Source organism: Cornus florida, unplaced genomic scaffold (genome assembly GCF_030987335.1).
Source record: "Cornus florida cultivar Cherokee Brave unplaced genomic scaffold, ASM3098733v1 CherokeeBrave_3.0.0_Hap2_Chr09, whole genome shotgun sequence".
NCBI lineage: Eukaryota > Viridiplantae > Streptophyta > Magnoliopsida > Cornales > Cornaceae > Cornus > Cornus florida.
The window spans coordinates 70,064,277-70,089,359 of NW_026775579.1; the positions used below are offsets into that span (position 1 = coordinate 70,064,277).

Here is a 25,083-nt window from a genome sequence, read left to right on the forward strand (position 1 = left end):
ACAGAAAAGCAATGGAAATGAAACATTGTCAAGGTAAGGCAGGTATTGTATTGCAGTACTTTTTCTTTCTTCCTTTTGGCAAACTAGGGTGAGCGGACTCGAACTAGGGCACACTTGCTCGGGAAGCTGGGTGCTCTATCAATTAGATCACTAGGTAATGTCTCGATCTCATTGCGAGTTTTCTGGAAATACATCAAAAGTCGATGGAATATGAGATCAGGAAAGGAAAATGAATGTATTTGTCTCTGTAATTGTCTGGTGCATGTGGAACGGGACTATATACGCCCACTGATGAATCATCATGAGTCTCTAAGAAACCCGTCACTATGTTGTGATGAAAATCAGTATGGCAGCCGGTAATTTGTGTCATTAAATGATCACAAAAGTAGTTGGGATGCAAAATATTGCATACCGAATATTTGGAGCTCGGATTGAATCAAATTTTAACATTGATAAACTTATCCAGGTAAAACCCTTCAGAGGTAGTGATTTGATATATGATCGGCAAGGGTGAAACTCTAATTTTATGTTTTAAAGAATTATCTTGGCAATGCAGGGGAAAATCTCAATTTTTTATTTTTATTTTTTATTTTTTTTAATTAGAAAATAGGATACGAAAATGACGAAGAGATATAGACTATATTAATGAAAGTACGAATAAAATTGGGTAAATGTATATATGTACTGATTAATGAATAAATTTAAATAATGATTGTATGTCGTCTTATTGAACTAAGATTCATATGACAAAAAATATTAATAAATTAGCTAAGATAGTTATATTATACTAATAAATGTTGGTTTAAATTAATAATGATATATATCTCAATACTTTTTTTAAAATAAAAAAAAATTTCTAAACCTTTTTTTTTTATAATAATTATACTATAATATTGTATTTGAAATATATATATATATATATATATATATATATACATATTTTAATGTTGAACACCTGTTTAATAATGTGTGATCTATTTGAACAAATCAATCTCTTTTATAGCGAAGAATACTATGAAAAATAACATCACACGGAGTATTTAACTGAAAAAGGAAAACAAATAAGTCAAAATACATTTTTTCTTTTCTTAACCACTAGCTTTCAGTTCCCTCCACTCTAAATAACATACGTGTGCTATAAACTCAGCTTCCACCACCACCACCACCACCGCAGCCACCTCCGCCATCGCAACCACCTCTTTTCTTCTTAGATTTGTTTGGGTCGTCACCGCACGTAAATTGTGAGGAATATAAACACGAACAAGGAGCAAAAGTTAGGAATAAAGAATAGAACAATTTTAAATCCATAAATGAAAACTCTGCAAATATTACTACGTATTAATCAATGTGTAATGAATGAATAATTGTGCTCTTAGTACACATATTTATATTAGTAAATAAATCCTAAATTTATTTTAAATTTAATGCTCTAGTAACTTCAAAGTTGTGCTTTCAGAGAAAAAAAGAAAAAGAAAAAAAGAAGAAGATATATATATTTATTGTATGGTAATTTTCAGGGGGGAAAAAACTGCAACATCACAAACAATACACAATTTTTCATTTTTTCTTTTATAAACCAAAATACTAGAAAAAGTAATAAGTCTAGCCTGAGGCCATTTTCATTAAATTATATATCATGCTTATTGAATATTTATGATTTGGTGACCAGTGATTAAGAAAATTTGAAAAGAATAATACTGTCTCAGAAAGGATTTATAAATATACCAATATAAAAATTTAACAAATTTGGAAAAGGAGTAATAAAATTAGTTTCTTTCTCTCTCACCTCAATTTTGGATGAATTTAGAATTATAAATTTTGTACATAAAAGATGAGAAATTATTCCATAGTTTCGTCAAATAAAAAGCGGCCACGTAAATAAAAAGTTACCAAAAAAAATAAAAATAAAAAAACAAGAACTTTTTAGAATTGTCCCCATCAATTACTATTAAACACGAAACAAAAAAAAGCTAAAAAAACACAAACTTACACATTTTTAACACAATAATGAATAGGCCGAGACCATTAACTATTGATATGTAAACCATGTAATAACTTCTTCACAAATGATATGTATAACTCCGTGTGACCCGACAAAAACAATGTAGCCGTGAACCATATAAAAATTTCTCCATTGAAGATACCTCTTCCACATTACTTCCTTTCTTATTCTATATCCGTTCTACCAAACAGAAAAATTCTCTCATTTATTTTCTTTCCATATGCCATTTCCCTCCATTCCTTCCCATGAAGCAAGGGCAAGATTGTCCCAAAATAAATAAAAACGTAAAAAGAGCACGTCACCGGGGTACACGATAAAAATGGACGAATGCCACGTCATCAAAACAGACGTGCCCGGTCCTAATCGTTGCCTCCGCACTATAGAAACGGTTCGGACCAGTCCCCACTCTCTCTCTCTCCTCTATTTCTCTCTCTCTACAAATTTTCTCTGAACATTCGCATATATATGGTATGTATGTATGTACACCTTTCTGTTCACTTCTTCATTTTTCCCTCCTATGCTCTGATTTCGAAAGCAAAAATCAACACTAGTCACTCTCACATACAAACCCTAATCTCAGCATTTGCATATCTTTTGTTGTTTTCAGTGCATTGATTGATTTGTTCTCAACTTAATACAGTAATGGCGACGGCGGTTTCACTACCATCGGCGCAACCAGCCCACCAGAATCAGTCGGTGACGGCGTCGCCACCTCAAACGCCGCAGGCGGCGCCGGGAGGGTTCGCCAATGCGTCGCTGTACGTGGGCGATCTCGATGTCTCTGTGACCGAAGGACAACTCTACGATGTGTTCAACCAGGTGGCGCCAGTCGTTTCGGTTAGGGTTTGTAGGGATCACGCTAGAAGAGTCTCGCTGGGTTACGCTTACGTCAATTTCAGTAACGCTCAAGACGGTAAGACATTGTAACGTTGCGTTCTGTTTTGGTACATTTTATTTTAATTAGTTGATGATTTCTTTGTGTGGTGCTTTGATGGGTTTAGTGTTGTTTTAGGGTTTTAGTATTTCTTTTATGTGTGTGAATATGTTTGTTGTAAAATGTAATAGATGATCAGGAATTTTTATTTATTTATTTTGTTTTTCTGTATTTAATTTTTGTTGATGATTTGTTTGTTTGATGCTTTGATGGGTTTAGTGTTGCTTGATGGTGGTTTTAGGGTTTTAGTATATCTCTTTTATATGTGTGTGTATGTGTTTGTTGTAAAATGTAATAGATGATCGGGAATTTTTTATTTTATTTTTCTGAAGTTATTTTTAGTTGATGATTTGTTTGTTTTATTTTTTGATCGGTTGTTGCATGATAGTGGTTTTAGGGTTTTAATATCTCTTTTATATGTGTGTGTATATGTTTGTTGTAAAATGTAATAGATGACCAGGAATTTTTATTTATTTATTTTATTTTTCTGAAGTTATTTTTAGTTGATGATTTGTTTGTTTGATGCTTTGATGGGTTTAGTGCTACGTGATACTGGATTTAGGGTTTTAGTATCTCTTTTATGTGTGTGCGTATATGTTTTTGTTGTAAAATGTAATAGATGACCAGGAATTTTAATTTATTTATTTTATTTTTCTGAAGTTTTTTATTTATTTATTTTTCACATTACTGTGTTTTATCAATATGATATTCAATTGCAATGATTGTGCTTTCTTGTCCATTGTGAAGGTTTTTGCTGGTGAATAGTTTATATATGATGGTGTTTCCTTTTGGAAAGTATACAATTGAAATATTAAGTTTTTGGTGTGTTCTTAATTTTTCTTTTTATAGGTTTTTCAGAAATTATATCGTCAACCCTTTTTAATATGTCAAACAGATTATTATTATTTTTGCTTTAAGGTCTCATATTTCTTTTGAAGTGTATTTTCAGTGGAAATTATTGGTCATAGTGTGTATTTCCATTGCTGCACATTATTGGTCAAATTGGATGCTTTTTATTTGTGGCATTAGTACACACCTGGACGAGCCATTACATTGAGTGATTTACTATTTCGAGAAAATACCTGTGTCTGTTATTTGCATAATCACCGGAATGCAGGTTATCAATGCTTTTGTAAAAGTTGAAAGAATTTTAGGTAGGCATAATGTTTTAGTTTTTTATTTTGTAGCTAATTTTTGGCCCTGACCTTTTTGTGATCTGTAAATTGCAGCTGCTAATGCCAGGGATCTTTTGAATTTTACACCCATCAATGGCAAACCTATCAGAATTATGTTTTCTCAGCGAGATCCTAGTATCCGGAAAAGCGGACATGCTAATGTCTTCGTTAAGAATTTGGACACATCAATAGATAACAAGGCATTGCATGACACTTTTGCTTCCTTTGGCAATGTGCTTTCTTGCAAGGTAGCCGTAGATGGCAATGGAAAATCGAAAGGTTATGGATTTGTGCAGTTTGATCAGGAGGAAGCTGCACAGAATGCAATTAAACAGTTACATGGCATGTTGATAAATGATAAACAAGTTTATCTTGGTATTTTTGTTCGTCATCAAGACAGGAACCAATCAAATGGATCCCCAAAGTTTACCAATGTTTATGTGAAAAACTTTTCTGAAACAACTACTGATGAGGACCTTAGGAAATTTTTTGCAAAGTATGGTACCATTACTAGCGCAGTTGTTATGAGAGATGCAAATGGAAAGTCCAGATGTTTTGGTTTTGTAAATTTCCAAAACCCAGATGCTGCTGCTACTGCAGTTGTGAACTTGAACGGGACCTCTATCAATGATGGCAAAGTTTTATACGTGGGGAAGGCTCAAAGAAAAGCAGAAAGAGAGGCAGAATTTAAAACCAAGTATGAACAGGAAAGAAATAATACATCAGAAAGCTTACAAGGCGCTAATTTATATCTTAAAAATCTTGATGCCAGAATAAATGATGAAAAACTGAAAGAGCTATTCTCTGAGTTTGGGACTGTAACATCATGCAAGGTATATGTGGTTAAACTGAAATTCATGAATGATCCTTGTAAAAAACTGTTCTTTCCTTTTCTTTTAATTAAACTTATGTAGCTAGCTAACCTCGTCTTTATATAATGCAACAATTTGTTCAGGTCATGCTTGATCCACAAGGGGTGAGCAAGGGGTCCGGTTTTGTGGCCTTTTCTACCCCAAAGGAAGCTGCAAGAGCTGTAAGTTGATTTTTCTTTTCTTTTTTCCTTTTCCTTCTGCTTTTGTTTTCCTTGGCAGATCTCTCTCTTTTCCATTTCCATGTATGAAATGGTGATTGCTCTTAAATCTTGTTCAGTTGTCTGAAATGAACGGGAAGATGATTGGATGGAAACCTCTGTATGTTGCCGTTGCACAACGCAAAGAAGAAAGGAGGGCTCAAATGCAGGTGATTTCTTCATCACATCATTTGCTAGTGATACACTCATTGTTTATGTCCTGGAAATAACAGTGAAAATTATTTGAAGTACTAAATTAGTTTATGAATTCTTTTTTCTTTTTTGGGTTTTTGATGCATGTCGTATGGAACAAAGTGACAAGGTGTCTAGTTGATGCTGGGTGCATATTATGTTGTGCTGGATAAGCTTTTCAAGCACTACTTTGATATAGTTGATATACAGATTTTTACCAGCACTCTTTTTTATTCTGAACTGGAAAAGGATATTGTGCTATTCAGTAGTTTTCTGCAATTTGTAATTGTGGTGTCAGTGGACATAGGAACATGAATGCTTGAAATTCAGATGGAACTGGTGCTCTAACAAAAAGTGAGGCATCTGTTTCTTTGCCTTCCAAGTATAACAGATACTTGAACTCTGAACCTAGATTCATATTTGATCTGAGGGTTCAGTATTAGGTTTTGGCATTGTTGATTGAATTGTATAAACAGAATGCTTTTTTAGTTTATAGCCTATTCCGCTACTTTCAGCTCCATACCTGAATAATATGTCCTCTAATCAATAATTTTACAAACTACTATTCTAAAGTGTTAATTAATATATATATATATATATATATATATATATATATATATATATTTACCTGAATAATATGTCCTATATATATATATTATTTATTTATTTGTGGAATCAACTTGGTTCCGGGGTGTTGATATATAAAATTTTCTTATACTTCCCTGCAGACACAATATTAAGTATACTTTTACATGTTATCAATTATCATTATCAGACTTTGTTTTAGATAAATGAATATCAATACCAAATACAATAATAATAATTAGTTGTATTTGTTAAATGTCAACGCTCTACTAAAATTGGTAGTTTTACTTTGGAAAACTTAATTTGTTTTTGTAAAAATAGTTAACAATTGTTTGGAGTTTGTATTAGGATTCAATTCTGTTGGGCTTTTCATGCTTGTCTACCTACTAAATGATGTCTGAGGGAATCATAAATTTAATGTTACAAGAAGGAAAAAAAAGAATTTTCTTTGAGAACCCAAAATGAAATTTCTTAATGATCATCACTTGTTATGATTTATTAACAATGATCATCATTTGTCATGGAGTCTCTTGTATAAATTGAATTTGGAAATGAGCCCAAGATCTTGTTCAATAATTTGTATATTCATAATTATAAGATTTGGTTATCTTTTATATTTAAATTCCTGCATTTTTGTTTGCATTCCGTTTGCTATATGTACTTGCTTTTATTTTCTTTTGAATTCTTAAAATTTTCCATGTTAATTAGTATTTTCTGCTGCTCTTAATGGATTATTTGCTTTACCACTATTTTGTGCCCTATGCAGTTTTTGGGTGTGTGTGTTCTCATTCTCTTGGTGTCAAGCTTTATTCACGATATAATTTCTTTGTACCTTAGGCGCATTTTTCTCACATAGGAGCACCTGCTGGAATGGCATCTTTGCCTACAGGAATGGCTGGATTCTACCCTGGGCCACCTAGGCTTGCTCCTCATCAACTTTACTTTGGTCACGATACCCCTGGTCTGGTACCACCTCTTCCTGCTGGCTATGGCTTTCAGCAGCAACTGTTTCCTGGATTTTACTCGGGTGGATCCCCTAATTTCGTTTGGCCATACCAAGTGCTAAGGCATGGACAACCTGGTCAGCAGTCGGGCATAAGGAGGGGTAGAAATCCTCAACAGATGCGGCAGCCGCAGGTGCATTATGCTTACTGGTTTCACTGAGCATTTCCTTCCTTCCTTTCTTTTTTCTTCCTTCCTGTCTTCGTTTTAGGATGAAGATACATTGTTGATGTCATCATGTCACTGCAATCAAGGTTCAGTAGATGACTACTTGTTTTATTGATAGTAAATGATAGCGGTAAATGGAACATGCGTTGGCTTCCTTATGGTTCTCTTTTACTATTATTTAAATTTAATGATAAAATGGAGCTAATGTCTTTTCATGTCAGTGAAGTGTTTCCGAATTTATAAGGACTAGGCTGGCCATCTTTAGATGATTAATTTTATTGTTGATCTCTCTAAGTGATAATTTTTTTGTTGATTTAATTATAGGTGGTGCATCATCACAACTCCAACCAAAGCTTCAAATACATGGCCAATCGAAATGGCATGCACCACCCATCCATGGTTCATCGAGGTCTCGTGAGTCCAATAATGTCATTGCCTCTTGATGTTTCTGGGACGGCAACTTCAGCCAAGCGATCTGGGCCAGAGGCCATGTCAACACTTGCTTCTGCTTTGGCTTCTGCTACTCCAGAGAATCAGCAGAAGGTATATTGTTTTCATTTCTCCTCTTCTTCAGTGTGGTGATAGTAATTTGATCGAATTTTGGGATCTCAGTAAACTAGAGATGAACGCTATAATGAACGGAACTAATACCTTTAAAAGTCAAGTTGACAATAATTTTGAACTGTTGGCGCCTGATTCTTCATTATATTGGTGTCGAAATGACAGATGCTGGGTGAACATCTATTTCCTCTCGTACAGCGTCTCGGGCATGATAATGCAGGAAAAGTCACCGGCATGCTGCTGGAGATGGACCAAACAGAGGTACTCCATCTCATTGAGTCTCCAGATGCTCTGAAGAAAAAAGTTGCTGAGGCCACGGATGTCCTTTGCTTAGCAGCATCAGGATCTAATTGAGGCCGTCTGATTCCTAATTTAAGTTGAGAAACACATTTTTTGACGTGGATGTGGGGCCCATTGTTTAGTTTTTGCTTCTTACAGGGCCAATGAGTTGGTGATTGTTTTTGGGGGGTTTTGTTCTATACTAATTTTATCTTAGGCTTCTGACTTGGTGTGGACTTGTACTGAAGACTTGGGAAAAGCAGGGTGTTATTATCATTTTTGTCTTTTTCATTTTGTTTAGACTACATGTCTTTTTGACTACTTAATTCAGGTTTCATGGTTTGTTTTGGGGGATTTTTTACTGCTTCATTGTCTTCCATTTCTTTATTATATGTGTTCTTCGATGGTTAATTTTCAGCAGGTTTAAACAAAAATGGGAAAGGAGATTTGAATATACAAAAGGCTGTTTCAAAAGATTTTTCAAAAAGGCCGTTTCAAAAGATTTTAAATCATTACCGCCAAAAAAAATGATACATCCTCCGAACTCGGTAGATGCCAAATGAGTATTGTGTGCTCCACCACATGAGATGGAATGGTAGAGTTCGGGGAAGCAGGGACAATACTGTGCATCAAGACTTGAGAAGATCGTCATTCAATATTTGAAATGATTTTACAATAGTGTTCATAATCCAACAACCACTAGTAATATCACGTAACAGTAATCCAATCATATAAGATGCCTAAAACTAGAAAACCTCCGTGCGCCTAGTGCACCACACTTACAGTTCACTTTTTTTTTTGAGTCACATTGCATGGTGCACCGGGCTCACCCAAGTTCTTCTTGCTTAAAACCCGTGATATAAATCTGTTGATCTCATTCAAGTTTTTCCCGCCCAATCCAACAACCACTAGTAATATCCCATACCAATAATCCCAGGATATCCAGAAATAGGTACAATACCGTGTATTAAGACTTGAGAAGATCGTCCTTCAATATTTGAAATGATTTTACAATAGTGTTCGTAATCCAACAACCACTAGTAATATCCCATACCAATAATCCCGTCACATAACATGCCTAAAACGAGAAAAACTTGGGTGAGCCCAGTGCACCACGCACCGCACTCAAAGTTCAATTTTTTTGAGTCACGATGCATGGTGCACCGGGCTCACCCAAGTTTTTCTTGCTTAAAACCCGTGATATAAATGTGTTGAACTCATCCAAGTTTTTCTTGCCTAGAACTCAGTCATATAAAACTAATTCATATGCTTGAGCCTACAAAAGTGTGTCTGCAATGTCTATGATCATTAGAACATCACTCAGCTCGCATTCGAGTCTTTAGACAAAAAATGTAATGAGCATTTATCAGTTGCAGCCTATTCTGGTTCAGGATAGCCAGAAAATCAAATGCAGAATGCCGGAACATTGCTGAGATCACCGGAAATCAGGGTGGATGTCTTCTTCCACCATTTGATCATTCAATGCTGTCTCCAACACACCATGGTCCCATTCGCCCACATCCCCTGCAACGTCTCTCTTATTTTTGAATTGCAAGTCATCATCGTCATCTGCAATGTAGTCGTTCCATTTTGAAGCCCCTTTGACCATTGTTGGCCGAGATGTCCATGGCACCTTACCTGCAAGGTCACCGTTATTGTCTTGGGTCATGCGATCACTCCATTTAGAAGCCCCTTTGGTCATCGTTGGTTGACATATCCTCGGCTCCTTGTCTGCACAATCACCATCGTTATCTTGTGTTGTGTAAGCACTCCATTTAAAAGCCCCTTTGCTCGTCATTGGTTTACATCTCCTTGGACCCGCATCTACAGAGACGCCTTCCTCATCTGGCATCTTATAATCACTCCATTTGGAAGCTCCTTTGATAGTGTGAGGCTGGCAATTTCTCGACGACTCTGCAATATTCGAACTGTGAGCAAATATGCTTTGCAATACAAGAAGATTTGAGTGCCTAAATTAGAGGTTTTAGGCATAAAATCAAGAGGGCATGGTTATATTTAGCTTAATGATCTATTTAAATTTTAACTAGTGTAAGTACTAAAGTAATTGGATGACTGTAAATCACCAAATCATAAAAAAAATTAATCAAGGAGTCTTCGTTTTTTCTGAAAATAATTGGCCATTTTGGGCAAGTGAACTGAAGCACACAACTCAATTTCATGTTGTAGGAGCTAATATGGTGAAATGGAAGAGGCGAAGAGCTGCATTACCTCGAGAGCTGATATGCTTGTTCGAACTTCTCTTTGAGAACACAGGTTTGAAAAGTTCTTCACCATCTTTGGCATCTATACCGGTCGAATATTTATTCAGTTTTGGTCTTTTGAACAATGCTTTAGGCAACTCTGTCACAAACTTTTGTTCGAACACCTCCCCTGCACACCAAAAATATCAAATTATCACTAACTAGAACTCCTCAAAACTAGCTGGAACTTTATTCTTGGCATTTCGAAAGTGCTTGAAACTCATCAACTGAAATGATCAAAATTTTAGGGCTTAACTTAGAATCATTTGTTCTTATGTGTGTGTGTGTGACAATTTTCTAATTGAATTGCATTTAGAGATTACACAGAATCATTTGTTCTTATATATGTGTGTGTAATTATTTTCTATTTCAATTCCATTCAGGTATATTACACAGAATCATTTGTTCTTCATACTCTTCCGACGATTTCATAGTAAATCATAAGAAACGGGACATTTTATTAAAAAGAAAATGAACTTAATTTGAAACATGATAAGTCGACAAATTCATTTATATATATATACACACACACACACATTGCAATTTTCTACTTGAATTGCATTTAGGGCTTAACAAAGCATCATTTATACTTATATTACTCTTCAAACAATTTAAAGCTACCTTTAAAACAAAAATTATAGAATATGAACTAAATTTGCAACATTTATAGATATATATGTGTGTGTGTGTTTTACGATTTTCTATTGGATTCCATGAATGACTACCTTGTTCTTCTTCAATTTGGTTATCGTGATCATCCTCAGGATCAATGTACTCGCTCCAATCGGTTCTTCTTTTCTTGTCATTGCTCGAATCAAAGTGGTGGTCGATCTGTTCAAGGAGCGGATCTAGGGTTTGTTCTGTACATTGTTCTTGGGCAAATTGGCGGGACATGTTGAAGCTCTGAACGAATTTGCGAACATCCCTGGCCATGAATCCTTGAGCATAAACCTTCCGTACCGATTGCTTCTCGTTGCACACCACACAAACCCACTTGTTGCTGCTCTTCTTCTGTTGCTTCACCTGTAAATCAAAACACCACCAAAATCAACAATCACATATACATATACATATATACACACACACACACACACAAACTTCCACATAAATCTATACAATTTATGTAATTATGTATGTGTATGTATATGCATCAAAACAACAACAAAATCGACTATCAAATATATACATATATATACACTTTATGTATGTATGTGTATATATGTATAGAGAGAGAGAGACATTTGCCTGCATTGTAGAACACTGGCAACATTGAAGAGCGATGAAGATTGTGGGCATTGTCGAGCAGAGTTGGTGTGATTTTTTTCTCCTCTCTCACTTTTCGAGTACTAATGTGATTTGGTACTAATTTTTGGCGCTAATAAGTGCTTTTAAATTTATCACGTCTAAGGGTTGTGTTTGGTACTTTGGTTATACGGGCCGAGTAACCCAAAAATGTGTTTGGTGACGGACTTATGCTGGCAGTGCCCATTTGGTGCTGGTTCTGTAAGATAATTAATTTCTTTTTTGTTCTAGATTTGATTCCAACTCTTATACTAAATCATTTCATTTAAATATATATATATACACACACACACACACACACACATTGAAAATACCAAAAATGATCTGGGCCGGGTACGATTCGAGTGGTTAAGAGTGGGTCAGACAAGGACAATCGTACTGGACCGAGTCTTTATTAGTCAAGCCCAAGACCGGGAATTCAGGTTGGAAGCCCGACTCTAGAAAGAAGAAATTGAGCCCATGACCAAGAAGGGCCCAGGCGATCAGCCCAATGCAAGGAGTTAGTTAGGAAGCTTCTAGAAGATCTGTAACAATTTATAAATAGACTGAAAATAGAGGAGAAATGGGTAGGAAAATATTTGAAGTATAGAAATATTCTTTCCAAATTGAGAGGGAAAATTTCTTCGAGTCTTCATTAGTCAAGCCCAAGACCGGGAATTCAGGTTGGAAGCCCGACTCTAGAAAGAAGAAATTGAGCCCATGACCAAGAATGGCCCAGGCGATTAGCCCAATGCAAGGAGTTAGTTAGGAAGCTTCTAAAAGATCTGTAACAGTTTTTAAATAGACTGAAAATAGAGGGGAAATGGGTAGGAAAATATTTGAAGTGTAGAACTATTCTTTCCAAACTGAGAGGCAAAATTTCTTGCATCTTTATATATATATATATATATATATATATATATATATGCAATACAAATGGTCACTTATATTGGCAATTTCAAGTGGTCATTATTTACCTTTTATTGAGTTTAAAGTATGTTTGATTCGATGAAAAATTTTCAAAAAATATTTTCTTTTTTACGTAAAATATTTTTTTAGGGTAGTGTTTGGTTACACAAGCCGAGTAACCCAAAAATGTGTTTGGTGACGGACTTAAGCTGGCCGTGCCCATTTGGTGCTGGTTCTGTAAGATAATTAATTTCTTTTCTGTTCTAGATTTGATTCCAACTCTTATAATAAATCATTTCATTTTTCATTTTTTATTTTTTATTTTTTAAAAAAGAGAGTATATAATATGCAATACAAATGGTCACTTATTGGCAAATATTTTTCAAGTGGGCACTAATCACTATTTACTTTTTATTGAGTTTAAAGTTTTTGTAAAGCAAATCTCTTTCAATGTTAATCACCAAAATTTTATTTTTCCCAAAGGTCAACGGAACAATTCTGCACACTAGGGCTACGTTTGTTTCTTTTTTTAAAAAAATATTTTCTTTTTTTATTTAAAATATTTTTTATTTTTATTTTTTTTGTGTGACAAAGATCTAGGTCGAGTCTATCGAGTATGGCATGTAAAATAACTTATCGAAAATTGATAGATAACTTATTTTTTTAGATTCTAATATATTTTCTATTTATAAATATTTTAAGACAACCAAATACGAAAAAAAATAAAAAATAAAAAACATCCAAACAAAAAAGATTTTCTATTTCCAAAGAGAACTCCCTCCTTTTTTTGGGAGATACAAGTAGGTTTTTCCTTGGACTTTATCTTAGGCTCATACTGGGCCGTCATGAATTTTCATGTTCGGCTGACAAATTGGTCGAGCTTTGCCAATAGTATCACGGCCCGTTATACCCGTTTATTTAATTTTGATCCAATAGTCTCATTTTAAAAAATGGGATTTTTACTAATACATGGGCTTAAGGCCCAAATGTTACACTAAAATGAAAACAAAGTCTTGAAGTTTCAGTTAATGGATTGACCACCACAATATTTCTCTAAAATGAACTTTACTTTATGCTTTAGACCACATAACAAACTATATTATTATTAAAGACCCAAAACAATACTTTTATCTTATATTGTTCTATAAGCTTCCCAAAAGATCCTTGAATACATATAAAATAATAAAATTTCACAGTAGATTAATATGGACTTAGAGACTTCTTTAGACAAAAGATCATATATATAAATTAAATTTAACGAAACAGTATAAGCTCTAATACCAAAATTGAGTTGGATCTAACCAGATAAAAGCATGCAAAATAACATAAAATAAATTTAACAATTAAATCACAGAAATGACTGCCGAACCTGATAACGCTTTGATAACGCCCTGTAAAAACGCCTGAACACCAACAAGAACGGGCCAACAAGTCAACAGTTTGAGTCAACTCACAGAACAAATTATTAAATTAATACTAAGGCGACTTGTACTAGTTGGATTCAAGAAAATTCTAGGATCTATACTGTCTGGCTATATAAAATCTATATATTAGATCTTTTTGTCGACCGAAGTCTTTTACCCGAAAGTACTGAAAATACTAAATTGGGATTAGGAGGTTTTGAATAAGTCAAATTGGATAATTTATTTCATAAGTAATATATACATGGATACACACTGTTTATACATGGATACACTCTCACACTATATTTTACAAAGGAAATATACTGAAAGAAGTCACAAAACACACTGGAAACTGGAAGCTAGAATGCTTGATGGTTCTAGACTTGATTGCTCTAAAACTCGATATCTTTTACTTGAGCAGAAAGGGTCCTTTTATAGCAGAAGAGAGGGATAAATCAGCGGTTGAGCTTAAAGATGCTGCATGGATGATTGAGATTCAAGATGCTTTAGAGATAAGATGACATGAATTATTGCTGAACTGTTGATGTCTTCTTCTGGAGAAATATCTACTTTTGCTGTTGAGAATTTGCTTTCGGTGGATCTGCTTTTAATTGTACACTGTTGAGAATCTACTTTTCTTGAATGCTGAAGTTGTTTTTTCTTGTATACTGTGGAGAATTTGCTTTTCACTAGAATTCTTGCATATTGGACAAATTTCTGTCGGTAGTACTATCTGTTGGACTGTCAACTCTTGCTCTAGCATACCTGCGGGCCAGGTATTCATCAGTACTGTCTGGTGAGATGGTTTCTTCATTTCTATAGAAAAGATCAAACTATTCTAACAACATCTTTTCTTCATTTATTAGTTCTTCAACTTCTGGGGATATCTCAATCTCTGGAGGGAACTTAATGACATGAGGAATTCTTGCTTTAACAAAAATTTCCATGTTGATATTATGATCATAGAGTCTGAAACCAGGATTGTAGCTTGGGTTAATTTGTCGATAGGCTTTATAGTACACTAAATGGTTAAAGGTAGCTGGTTCTATCTCATTACAAAAGTTATTTACAAAATCAACATGTTCGGTAAGAATTTTGACTTCAGTTGGATCAGAATGAATGTAAATTCAATGTTGTCCCAAAATTATAGCTCCATCTTTTACCTATTCCGGGGGAGTACTGTGGATTTGAAGGAGAATTGGACTTTCTGGCATAAAATTTTGGGTTAGTTTCTGTTCGAAGGCAATGGCTTGATTTAAAAGGTTAGGAAAATTACATAAAGAATTTAGATATTCTAAGGGCGTGTCATTAGGTATAACGACACTGTATATCATTCTTAGTTCTAACAGCTTGCTTAAATAACAAATGGTTGTTTTGGTAGAGAAAAAGGGTTTTTCTGGTTATTTCAAAAGGAATAAAGAAAATAGGGTCTACATCTAACAAGATAATGGCTATTGGTATGTCAATGCCTGTTTGTATTAATCTTATGAAAGTATGGTTATAACGGGTTCCTTTAGGTGGACTGTTGTTTCTAAGGTAATTTTGAATATCAACCCATTCCTTAAACCCATCTGACTTAATTTCTTCAAGGATAAGTTCTTTGATGTCTTCTGGAAAGAGCTCAACTTGTTGTCGCAGGATTTCTCTGTATGTAAGAGAAAACATGGGTAATAACTTGGCATACTTGGTTTGTACCTGCAGAAATTGAACCTTCTGAAGATTTTCATCTTCATTAGTCCGTTGCTCAGAAATAGTTAGTTTTGTGGGATTTGTTGTCGTCTTTTGATAAGCTAAATTTAACTTTTTATAATGAGATATAAGCGTCTCATGTTCTTGCTGTAAATTTTGATACGCTTTATTAGATGATACGAAATATTCACTTAAAGTGTTTAGATTTCTGACGAGGGTTCTATCGAGGTTGTTTCTAGAAAACCAAATATTATCTAAAATAAGTTTTTGGTTAGGAAAAAAATTATGTCTAGCGCGGAACTGTTGAGCTGGGTTTTGGATAATTAAAAGAGGATTAGAAGTGCCTAGTATAAGGCTATAGCTATTGTTGCTCTTGATTTTCATTCCTGCAAAATTTAACAATCGATTAGTAAATGAGATATAATATCTGCTAAATAATTATCTTTTCCTTTAACATGTTCAAATATAGGTTTAAAACCTCTTCCAGTAATACAGTCAATAAAGGAAATCCATCTCTTAACAGACATCCGCTATTGTTTTGCTTTATTTGCAAATTTAACTATATTATCACAATCTGTTCGTATAAGAAATTCTTTATCAAGGAATATCTAAAATTTTTTAATAGAGTTGGTTACCCCTAGAATTTCTAGATTTGTTGAGGGTAAAATAGATTGTGCTTTATTAAAAGTTCCACTAGCATGGCGACAGATTTGTTCTTCATCTCGAGAAGACTCTTTTATTGGTCTTTGAAGAAGTAACCCTGTCCATCCTTGAGCTGATGCATCTGTTTGAATAATTTTATAACTTTTTTCAAGTGGGAGTTGTAAAGGTTCTAACTGAGAGACTAAATATTTAATTTTCTTAACTAACTCTATATCTTGGGTATTGAAATATTTTTGACCATGTTTTCCTAGTTTTGAATATAAAGGTCCTACTAGTTGTCCTAATTTTGGAATAAAATTGCGACCATAGTTTAATAATCCTAAAAATACTTGTAACAACTTGGTTTCTTCTAATTTATCAGGAAAGTCTAAAATCTTTTTAACAATATGAGATTGTAATTCTATTTTTCCATCTTTTATGTATAAACCTAAGAATTCAATATCTTGTTTTTCTAATATCATTTTTTTACTACTTATAATGAGTCCTTGTATTATAAACTCGTTGAATATAAGTTCAAGATGTTTTCGATGTTCTTCTTTAGTTTGACTGAAGACTAAGATATCGTCGATGTAAACACAACAGAATTTTGAGTGTTTATTAAATATAGTATCCATTTTACGCTGAAATTCTTGTGGCGCATTTTTAATCCAAAAGGCATAACAAACCACTTATAATGTCTTTCAGGACATGTGAACGCTGTCCATTCGATGGATTCATCAGCCATCCGGATTTGCCAAAATCCTGATTTACAGTCAAATTTGGAAAACCATTTTCTATCTTGGATTCGATTTATTAAAACATCTTTATTAGGGATTTTATAACTATCATCATAGGTATTATCATTTAATCTTCTATAATTTATAACCATACGAGCCTTTCCTCTTTTTATTTCGGCATGATTTCTAACCATAAAAGCTGGACTCCTATGTCTACTATTACTTTTTCTTATTACTTTTAGTAATAGCAGTTCCTTAATTTGTTTTTGAAATTCTTCTTGATCGTCTAAGGTATGAGGATTATCTTGTGTCTTTAAATGATTTATTATATTTAATTTTGTTTCAATTTTATTTTTATACTAGTGTTTCTGGGGGTCTTCACCTAGAATCTCGGTAGTTTCAACTAGTCTTATAAAATTATCAATGTTTAGTTTGGGGTTTTTTAATATAACTTTATTATTAAGGAAAATCTTTGGTTCATCAAGATGACTAAGAAACATTAAGGCTTCAGAAACGTCTTCTAAAAATTCGGATACATCAAATAAATTTTCTGTCGTTTCTTCTGTCATAAGTATAGTATTAACATATGTAATGACTCCTTTATCCTTTTGAGAAATATAAGGATCTATAGATGGAATAAAGGTTCCTTTCTTAAAAAACTGTAAACATGTTGGGGTATACATAAATCCTCCGGTGAATGAGTTTATAAAATTGAATCCTAAGATAAAATCATATGTGTTAGGAATATTATTAACTACATAAGTCTAGGGTAAAACAAAATTTTCATTATTTATTAATATAGGAATATTTTGAACACGATGGGTTATTGGAAGTTTTTCATTATTATACTGGCTCATGTTAACATTATAATTTAACTTTATTAAGGCTTCGGCTGGGACTAAATGTTTTTGAATTATACTTTTAGATGCTCCAGTATCAAGTATAGCTGAAGTTTGAACTAATTTTTCTCTAAATTCTAATGTTACTGGGAATTGAATTAGACTAGATGGTTTATATATTGAATTTATAGATTCGACTAGAATATCTTCTTGCTTATCTTCATATTTTGTATAACAATTATGACATAGTAAAGTTTTATAATGGTTTTCACAGTAATAACATTTTTTAATAGATGTATTGCACTGTTTACAATTATAAGAAGAAAATTAAAAACTAACTAAGCTATACTGACATAATGGATTACTTATAGTGTGAACGGAATCTTCTATTGAATGAAGCCCTTGTTCAAAGTCTTCATCATTATCAAAGTTGCTATCTAAACTCTCGATACTATATATACTTTCATTATCATCATCAGAGTCATAAATACTTTCTAGTTCATATAATTCCTCTATATGTTCTTCAATATCTTCAAGTATGTTGATCTTTTCTTGTATCCTTTTAATAGGATTCTGTTTGTATCGATGAGGGCAATTTGGTCTAATGTGTCCTGGATCTCCACAAATAAAATATTTGCAGTGTCTTTCTTTTGTGGGTAAAGTGTTTACCTTATTATCCTTGTTTTTGTTGTCCTTTTTATCTTTATTTATCTTTTGCTTTTTATACCAAGGCCGCTTTCTGAATTGCCTAGGGTTAGTTCTGACATAAGGTTTTTTATTACGAAAGTTTTTGTAGGTCTTGCTTTTACGCAGTTTATATTTTTTAGGTTTATTGTGCTTATAATTGTAATTTTTCTGAGGCATACACTCATATTGGGGTGGAAAATCTATTTGTCTACACGTATAATAAAATTATTTTTTGATTTGTTTAGACTCTTTACGTTGTCGACACTCTGCTTTTAACATGTTATACACATGATTAACTCTATCTCATATGGTTAGCGTATCGCGTCTAGGATTTTCTAACAATTTTTCCTATATTTTAGTTCATACGCTTCCGGTTAACTTCTGAAGATATCGATTAAGTAATGTTTTATCACTTATTTTACCAGTGGCTGCAAAATACTCAAAAAATTTATTAGTGTAGTTTTTTATGTATCTAAAATTACAAATCTGTAGTAATTCTAAATTACTTAAAGCTTCGTTTTGTTTTATTAAAGTGTCATATAATAATCTATCTTCACCAACTAATCTTTTTTTAATAAGGCTGGTAAAGCCTTGAATGGTAAAATTATCACGTAAGATGGCATAATCATTGGGATAAATTACTTTATAAGCCTGCCACCAGTCATAAATGGTTCCTCTTAATAAGGTTTCACAATAGGTTAAAGTTTGAGTTCTATTGTCAAAATTGGTCAAAATAGATTGCCGAATACAATCGTGTTCCCAATTTTCGATTACCTTTGCCCAGTCTTTGGGATCGTGCCTTGCTATGTCTAATATTGTTCCTGATTGTTGCGCTGGTATATTTTCATATTGTTTACGATATTGTGTTAATGTGTACATATCTGGTATATTTCTATTTTCGACATAAGTTTCACGTGAGGGATTTAATCTTTGTCGAGTAGTAAAGTCAACACTTAGGGTATTTGTGATACCCCTCGATTCTAGAGCCACGGGTGATCAAGTCCGAGCACAGATCCGAGGGATATCAGACAATTAATATGTAAACAAGCAGGAATAAATTTGAATTAAGAATAAAATATCAAAACGCTGAAAGAATTCTAAAATAAAAATCCTCAATTTAAAATAATAAATTAATAACATTTAAATCCTTCAAATCTGTACAACTCGGGAATCCATCTAGTGTACCCCTAATAATTCCAACTGGTAAAACATTTACAGAATTAAAATCCAAAACCAAAATAAGAAAGAAAATCCTATGTAATCGGAAGAGTGAGTGACTGTATCTGCATCACCACAATCAAACCCTAAGCCTGGTACTCACGAACACCTGAAAAATAAAGGTGGGTCAGGCCCACATGCAAGTTCCATCCTACTACAATCCGTAAATAAACCCGATACGCAGATACATCCTAGATAGCTCGGCAATATCTACAATAGTCCATATATATATAAATACACACTATAGGATGCTCACTAGCCTATAACATAGTTCAGCCTGGGTAGAAGGTGACCTATAAAACACACTTTTCAGCGGCTGTAATACCCCGTAATTTTAAAGAGTGTATTTAAATTAATTTTGTGTTAGGTTAATTCTTTAATGTGTAGATTTATTCACCTTGTAATTATATATGTTAGATTAGTTAATTAATTTTATTTATTTGTGCATGTAATATTGATTTTATGTTCTATATAGTATAATGATTAGTTTTGAAATTTTTATTGGTTATGTTTTAGATTAATTATTATTATTTAATTAAAGTATTTAATTTGTATTGAATAATAATACTAATATAATAATAATATTTATAATAATAATAATTATAATAGTTTATTATTATTAATAATAATAATAATAATAATATTTATTATAAATAACAATAGTATTAAATCAATGTAATGATGAAGAAATTAAATCTTAGGATAGGATTTCATTCCCATAGTTGAACCTTAGGACATCTTGTTTGACTTGGCTTGCTTGCCTTAAAGCCATATGGTTGGGAATGTGGTTAATTAAATGCAAAAATAGATATTTGTAATATTTATATTATATAAATTGTATATAAATTAGCTAGCCTACCTTAGAAGGAAGGAAAGGGAGTTAGAATCAAATTATAACTTTTAGTGAGCCATTGTAAAAGTGTGGAAAGGAAGAGAGAGAAAGAAAGGAGCTTGGACCGGTGTAGGAAAAATTTACCCGACTACGCGCAACCGGCGGATTTATTTTAAATCCAAAAAGGCAAGTTATTATCTACTTTTCCCCTTTGAGTCCATAAATTATTCATTACATTTATTCGGCTATTTTTTTAGGTTAGAAACCATGCTAGGACAATGAGAAATTAATTATTTAATTTATTAAAATAATGTGATATTAATTATTTAAGGGTTAAATAATTTATTATTGGCCTAGGTAATTAATTGAAACTTAGGAAATTGTTATTTAAGGCTTTAGAAATTTTTCTAGAATTTTTGGGCAATTTTCGGAATTTTTCTGTATTTTCCGGCGACTCTCCGGCGAGTTTTCCGGTCGCCGGCAATGGGGGAGATGACCGGAGTGATCCGGTGTGATGCGGCGCACCATAGGAGGGTGTGCGCGCGCATCCTCGGCCTTAGATGAAGCTGATTGATCCGGTGCATCGCGGTCCATGTTACCGCGGTACACCCGGATCATTGACCCTTGGATTAGGTGAGATGAGATGAAGTGATCCTGTGTAGCGCACCCACAGCAATCCAATACAGCCAACCAACCAGGAGGTGCCACGTCTGCAGGAGACTTAAACACGCGCGTGGGAGCGCGTGCGCGCGCGTGGCTGATGCCAGACGCGCGTGGAGGCGCGTGGGAGAGTGGGGAAGGTTGGGCTGCGCGTGGGGAAGCTTAGGGCGGCGCGTGGGGGCGCATGAAGGGCCCTTTCAGCTGCTGGAAATTACCAGAATACCCCTAGGGCCTGTTTTGTAAATTCCAGAACCTTAAACTTGGATTTTTAGTTACTGTGTTGGTATTTACGGGTTTAACGGGCCACGAAATTATTATTTTACTACCCGTTACTTATTCTTATGGCCGATTAATATTTCTAAACCTTAAATGGCACGTTTACTGTACGGATATGAAGGTGATTCATTTATCAACATTATTATAGATGCTGTTATTGTTTTATTAAATTGTATTCAGTAGTACTGTTAATAATGTCACGGTTATCGTCATATAAATTAGCCATTAGATATTATGGGATATTTATACTGTTAATCATATATCAACCATGAGTATTATGCTGTGTGCATTTCAGAGAATAAATGGACTGTTTAAATTATGTCGCATTTATATTACATGGATGTGTTGCCATATAGAACCATGTGAGCTGGCTAATAAGTTTAGACTCATTTATACCTTATGCATTCGTTGCTATAGACAGATGTGTGGCTGTCGGGGTATGTGGTTTAATATTATTGGCATGTGTTGCCTAATTGACATGATCAGTATGTTTAGTAATATTATTGGCATGTGTTGCCTAATTTATATGCTCAGTATATTCATCAGTACTTTGAGAGGTGTTATCACTGTGTAGTTCGTTATAGTCTGTGTTGTCAGTACCGTGCACCATGTATAATAGCTGATTTCCCGGGTAGGGAAAGGCGACACTTAACCACCTAGTGTGAGTCTAAGTGATCACCGTCTATTCTGGTTGAGGTCATGTTATACATTGGATAGTTCCCTTAGGATGTATACAGATATAGTACTCATCCGATTCATAATGATTAATTTATTTGATTCTCTGATTTGGGTCATAGTAGAGAGGACTTGCTCGTGGGGTTGACCCACCATTGTTGTTATTTCAGGATACGGTCAGTACCCGTTCCAAGGTTGAGGTTAGCAGTGTAGGACCACCATCCGAACTCATCTACTCTTACGTTCCAGTTCAGGGTAGAAGTTTTATGTATTACTTCAGTTTCAGTTTTTATTTACTTTTGACGTTGAACTCTTAGGTTTATATTTAGGGATCCTTGATATAGGATTTTCAAGTTGTAATGGAGTACTGTATTTAAATAAAGGATGGATGGATGTTGTATTATTTAGTGTTCCTTTCCTGTCTAAATTCTTTTATTATCATCATTTTGTATTCCATGCTTGTATATTGCCAATTGTTTTTGATATCCATCGTTTTTCATGTATAAGCCTGATCAACTTATGCGTGAAAAATGTTGGGGGTGTTACTGTTGGTATCAGAGCATTCCAGGTTCGAGTGTCTTAGGGATCTGTGATTACTATACTTCCGCGTTGTGTATTCTGATAATTAGAGCCTAAGTATTAGGGTTCTTTGTATTCTTTTAGTCGGTCCATTATAATGTACTGACGTTAGATTTTTCTGAATTCAAAAGAAGGATGTCTCGGCGTGGGACAAGGAATGCGAACCGTCATCACAGTATTTCCCCAACTCAAAATGAGAATCAGGAATTTTCCCCTCAAGTTACTGATATCATTGCACGAGCTGTAGCAGCAGGAGTAGCATCTGCTCTACGAAACCAGCAACCTCCTCCGATAGTACCTGTTCCTGAACCAGTGGCACAGCCAATGTTATGGGATAAAGTTCGTCACTCGTTCATCGGGGGAAATCCACCAACATTTGCAGGGTCCACAGATGTCCTGTTAGCATATCAGTGGAAACAGGAGAGCGAGCGTCATCTTCGGATGGTAATCTGTATCGAAGTGCAGAAACAGATACTAGCTACGTTTATGCTGATAGGCAATGCATTGCAGTGGTGGGAGTCTATTACTACTGTCGAAGAGAGGACCAGATTGACTTATGTTGAATTTCAGACTCGCTTTGATGACAAGTATTTTCCTATGTCAGTAAGATCAGCGATGAAGACTGAATTTCTGGATCTGCAACAGGAGGATATGACTGTGGCTGAGTATGAACAGAAGTTCATTAATTTGTCATTATTTGCACTAGAGGAGGTCAATACGGAAGAAAAGAAGAGAGACCGCTTTGTGAAGGGTTTGATATGGCCGATTAAAGTGGTGATTATAGGTAGTCCTGCATATACTACTTATATCCAGGTGGTTAATGCCGTTTTACAGTACTGCCAGATGAGGAGTGATTACCGGAAGTCCAAGGGAGATAAGCGGGCTAACCGAGACTACCAGACAATGGAGAAAGGAAGCAGCAGTGGTACCAAGTCCAATGATCGGGGCAGATTTCAAGGACATCAACCTTGGAAGAAAAACAAAGGAAACCCAGATGTGCAGAGGGATGGAGTCCCTAATCAGGGTAGACAAGGTGGGGTACCTCAGACCGGACAGGAACAGTGGTCGGGAAATCAACAGAGAAGGCAGGCAGGTCCTTTTACGGGACGTTGTTATCACTGTAGAGAGATTGGGCATCCGGCCAAGATGTGTCCCAAAGCTAAGCAGGGACAGTATGGGCAGCCGAGACCTAATCAGCCATTACCTCTACCGGCCCCACCGATGCCACGTGGGCAAGTTCAGAATTTTCCGGCACTTCCAACACCACCATTTCCTTCGGGACAACCTCCACAGCAGTTGCAGCATGGCAGAGTTTATAACTTCATGCCACATAATGCGCAGGCTCCTCAGGCTATTGAAGGTATGTTTTCTATACATGGTAGAACTGCTCGTATACTGTTTGACACAGATGCATCACATTCTTTTGTGTCTAGATCTTTTATTATCTTATCTGGTATGACGACTCAGTTATGTGACCAACCTCTTAATATTTATACACCATTGGGAGTTGGCGCAACTTTACGAGAGTGTAGCGGTGATATCCTTATAGATATGGGCCGGCTTCGATTTCTTGCAAATTTGTTAGTGTTAGATATGCATTCGTATGATGTTATACTTGGGATGGACTGGTTATCTCAGTACCATGCTCAGGTTAACTGTTACGAAAAGTCTATTGTATTTGCTATACCAGGACAGGAGATGTATCTTCTTGTTGTACCACAACCTAACAGAGGGCCTAGCACTTATTTATTCGTTCTTGAGGAGGACTCACAAAAAGCAACCGCGGTATCTCTTGACAGTATTCCGGTAGTATAGGAATTCCAGGATGTATTCCAGGAAATTCCAGGCTTGCCACCGAGTTGAGAGATAGACTTCGTCATTGATTTAGCTCCAGGCACTACGCCTATTGCTAAGGCGCCGTACAGAATGGCACCAGTGGAGATGCGAGAGTTGAAAGATCAAATTCAGCAGTTGCTCAGCCAGGGATTTATTCGCAGGAGTACTTCACCATGGGGAGCACCAGTACTGTTTGTCAAGAAGAAGGATAGATCTCTTCGTCTTTGTATTGATTACAGAGAACTGAACAAGGTCACTATTCGCAACAAGTACCCGTTGCCCAGAATTGATGACTTGTTTGATCAATTGAAGGGAGCTACTTACTTCTCAAAGATCGATTTGAGGTCTGGTTATCATCAGCTACGAGTCAGAGAACAAGATGTTCCAAAGACAGCATTTCTCACAAGGTACGGATCTTACGAGTTTCGTGTTATGCCTTTCGGTTTAACGAACGCTCCAGCTGTCTTTATGGACTTGATGAATAGAGTATTCAGAGAATACTTAGATCAGTTTGTCATTGTTTTCATTGATGATATTCTGGTTTACTCTAAGTCGGAGAAGGACCATGCCAGACATTTACGCACAGTATTGC

The 25,083-nt window shown here is 34.8% G+C and overlaps 2 protein-coding genes across 2 annotated transcripts; one reads left to right on the top strand and one right to left on the bottom strand.

Annotated features, from left to right (window-relative positions):
- Positions 1 to 2,443: 2,443 nt before the first annotated feature.
- LOC132274275 (polyadenylate-binding protein 3-like) lies at positions 2,444 to 8,326 on the top strand. Its single transcript, XM_059775516.1, has 7 exons — positions 2,444 to 2,915; positions 4,166 to 4,944; positions 5,067 to 5,144; positions 5,261 to 5,350; positions 6,795 to 7,094; positions 7,452 to 7,670; positions 7,854 to 8,326. Exons 1-7 carry the CDS (start codon positions 2,645 to 2,647, stop codon positions 8,040 to 8,042), a joined length of 1,926 nt encoding a protein of 641 aa, XP_059631499.1. The 5' UTR covers positions 2,444 to 2,644; the 3' UTR covers positions 8,043 to 8,326.
- A 351-nt stretch (positions 8,327 to 8,677) lies between these two features.
- Positions 8,678 to 11,402, bottom strand: LOC132273336 (uncharacterized). Its single transcript, XM_059774308.1, has 3 exons — positions 10,954 to 11,402; positions 10,197 to 10,358; positions 8,678 to 9,881 (listed from the first exon to the last, which is right to left on the bottom strand). Exons 1-3 carry the CDS (start codon positions 11,159 to 11,161, stop codon positions 9,403 to 9,405), a joined length of 849 nt encoding a protein of 282 aa, XP_059630291.1. The 5' UTR covers positions 11,162 to 11,402; the 3' UTR covers positions 8,678 to 9,402.
- Between the last annotated feature and the right edge of the window lie 13,681 nt (positions 11,403 to 25,083).

What these genes read in the sequence shown, in the direction of transcription:
- LOC132274275 (XM_059775516.1), top strand. Translation starts at nt 2,645, where the DNA reads ATGGCGACGGCGGTTTCACTACCATCGGCGCAACCAGCCCACCAGAAT. An exon ending in AACAGATGCGGCAGCCGCAG is followed by an intron (nt 7,095 to 7,451) that starts GTGCATTATGCT and finishes ATTTAATTATAG; the next exon opens with GTGGTGCATCATCACAACTC. An exon ending in CTCCAGAGAATCAGCAGAAG is followed by an intron (nt 7,671 to 7,853) that starts GTATATTGTTTT and finishes TCGAAATGACAG; the next exon opens with ATGCTGGGTGAACATCTATT.
- LOC132273336 (XM_059774308.1), bottom strand. Translation starts at nt 11,161, where the DNA reads ATGGCCAGGGATGTTCGCAAATTCGTTCAGAGCTTCAACATGTCCCGC. An exon ending in CCAAATTGAAGAAGAACAAG is followed by an intron (nt 10,359 to 10,953) that starts GTAGTCATTCAT and finishes TTTGGTGTGCAG; the next exon opens with GGGAGGTGTTCGAACAAAAG. An exon ending in CAAGCATATCAGCTCTCGAG is followed by an intron (nt 9,882 to 10,196) that starts GTAATGCAGCTC and finishes CGAATATTGCAG; the next exon opens with AGTCGTCGAGAAATTGCCAG.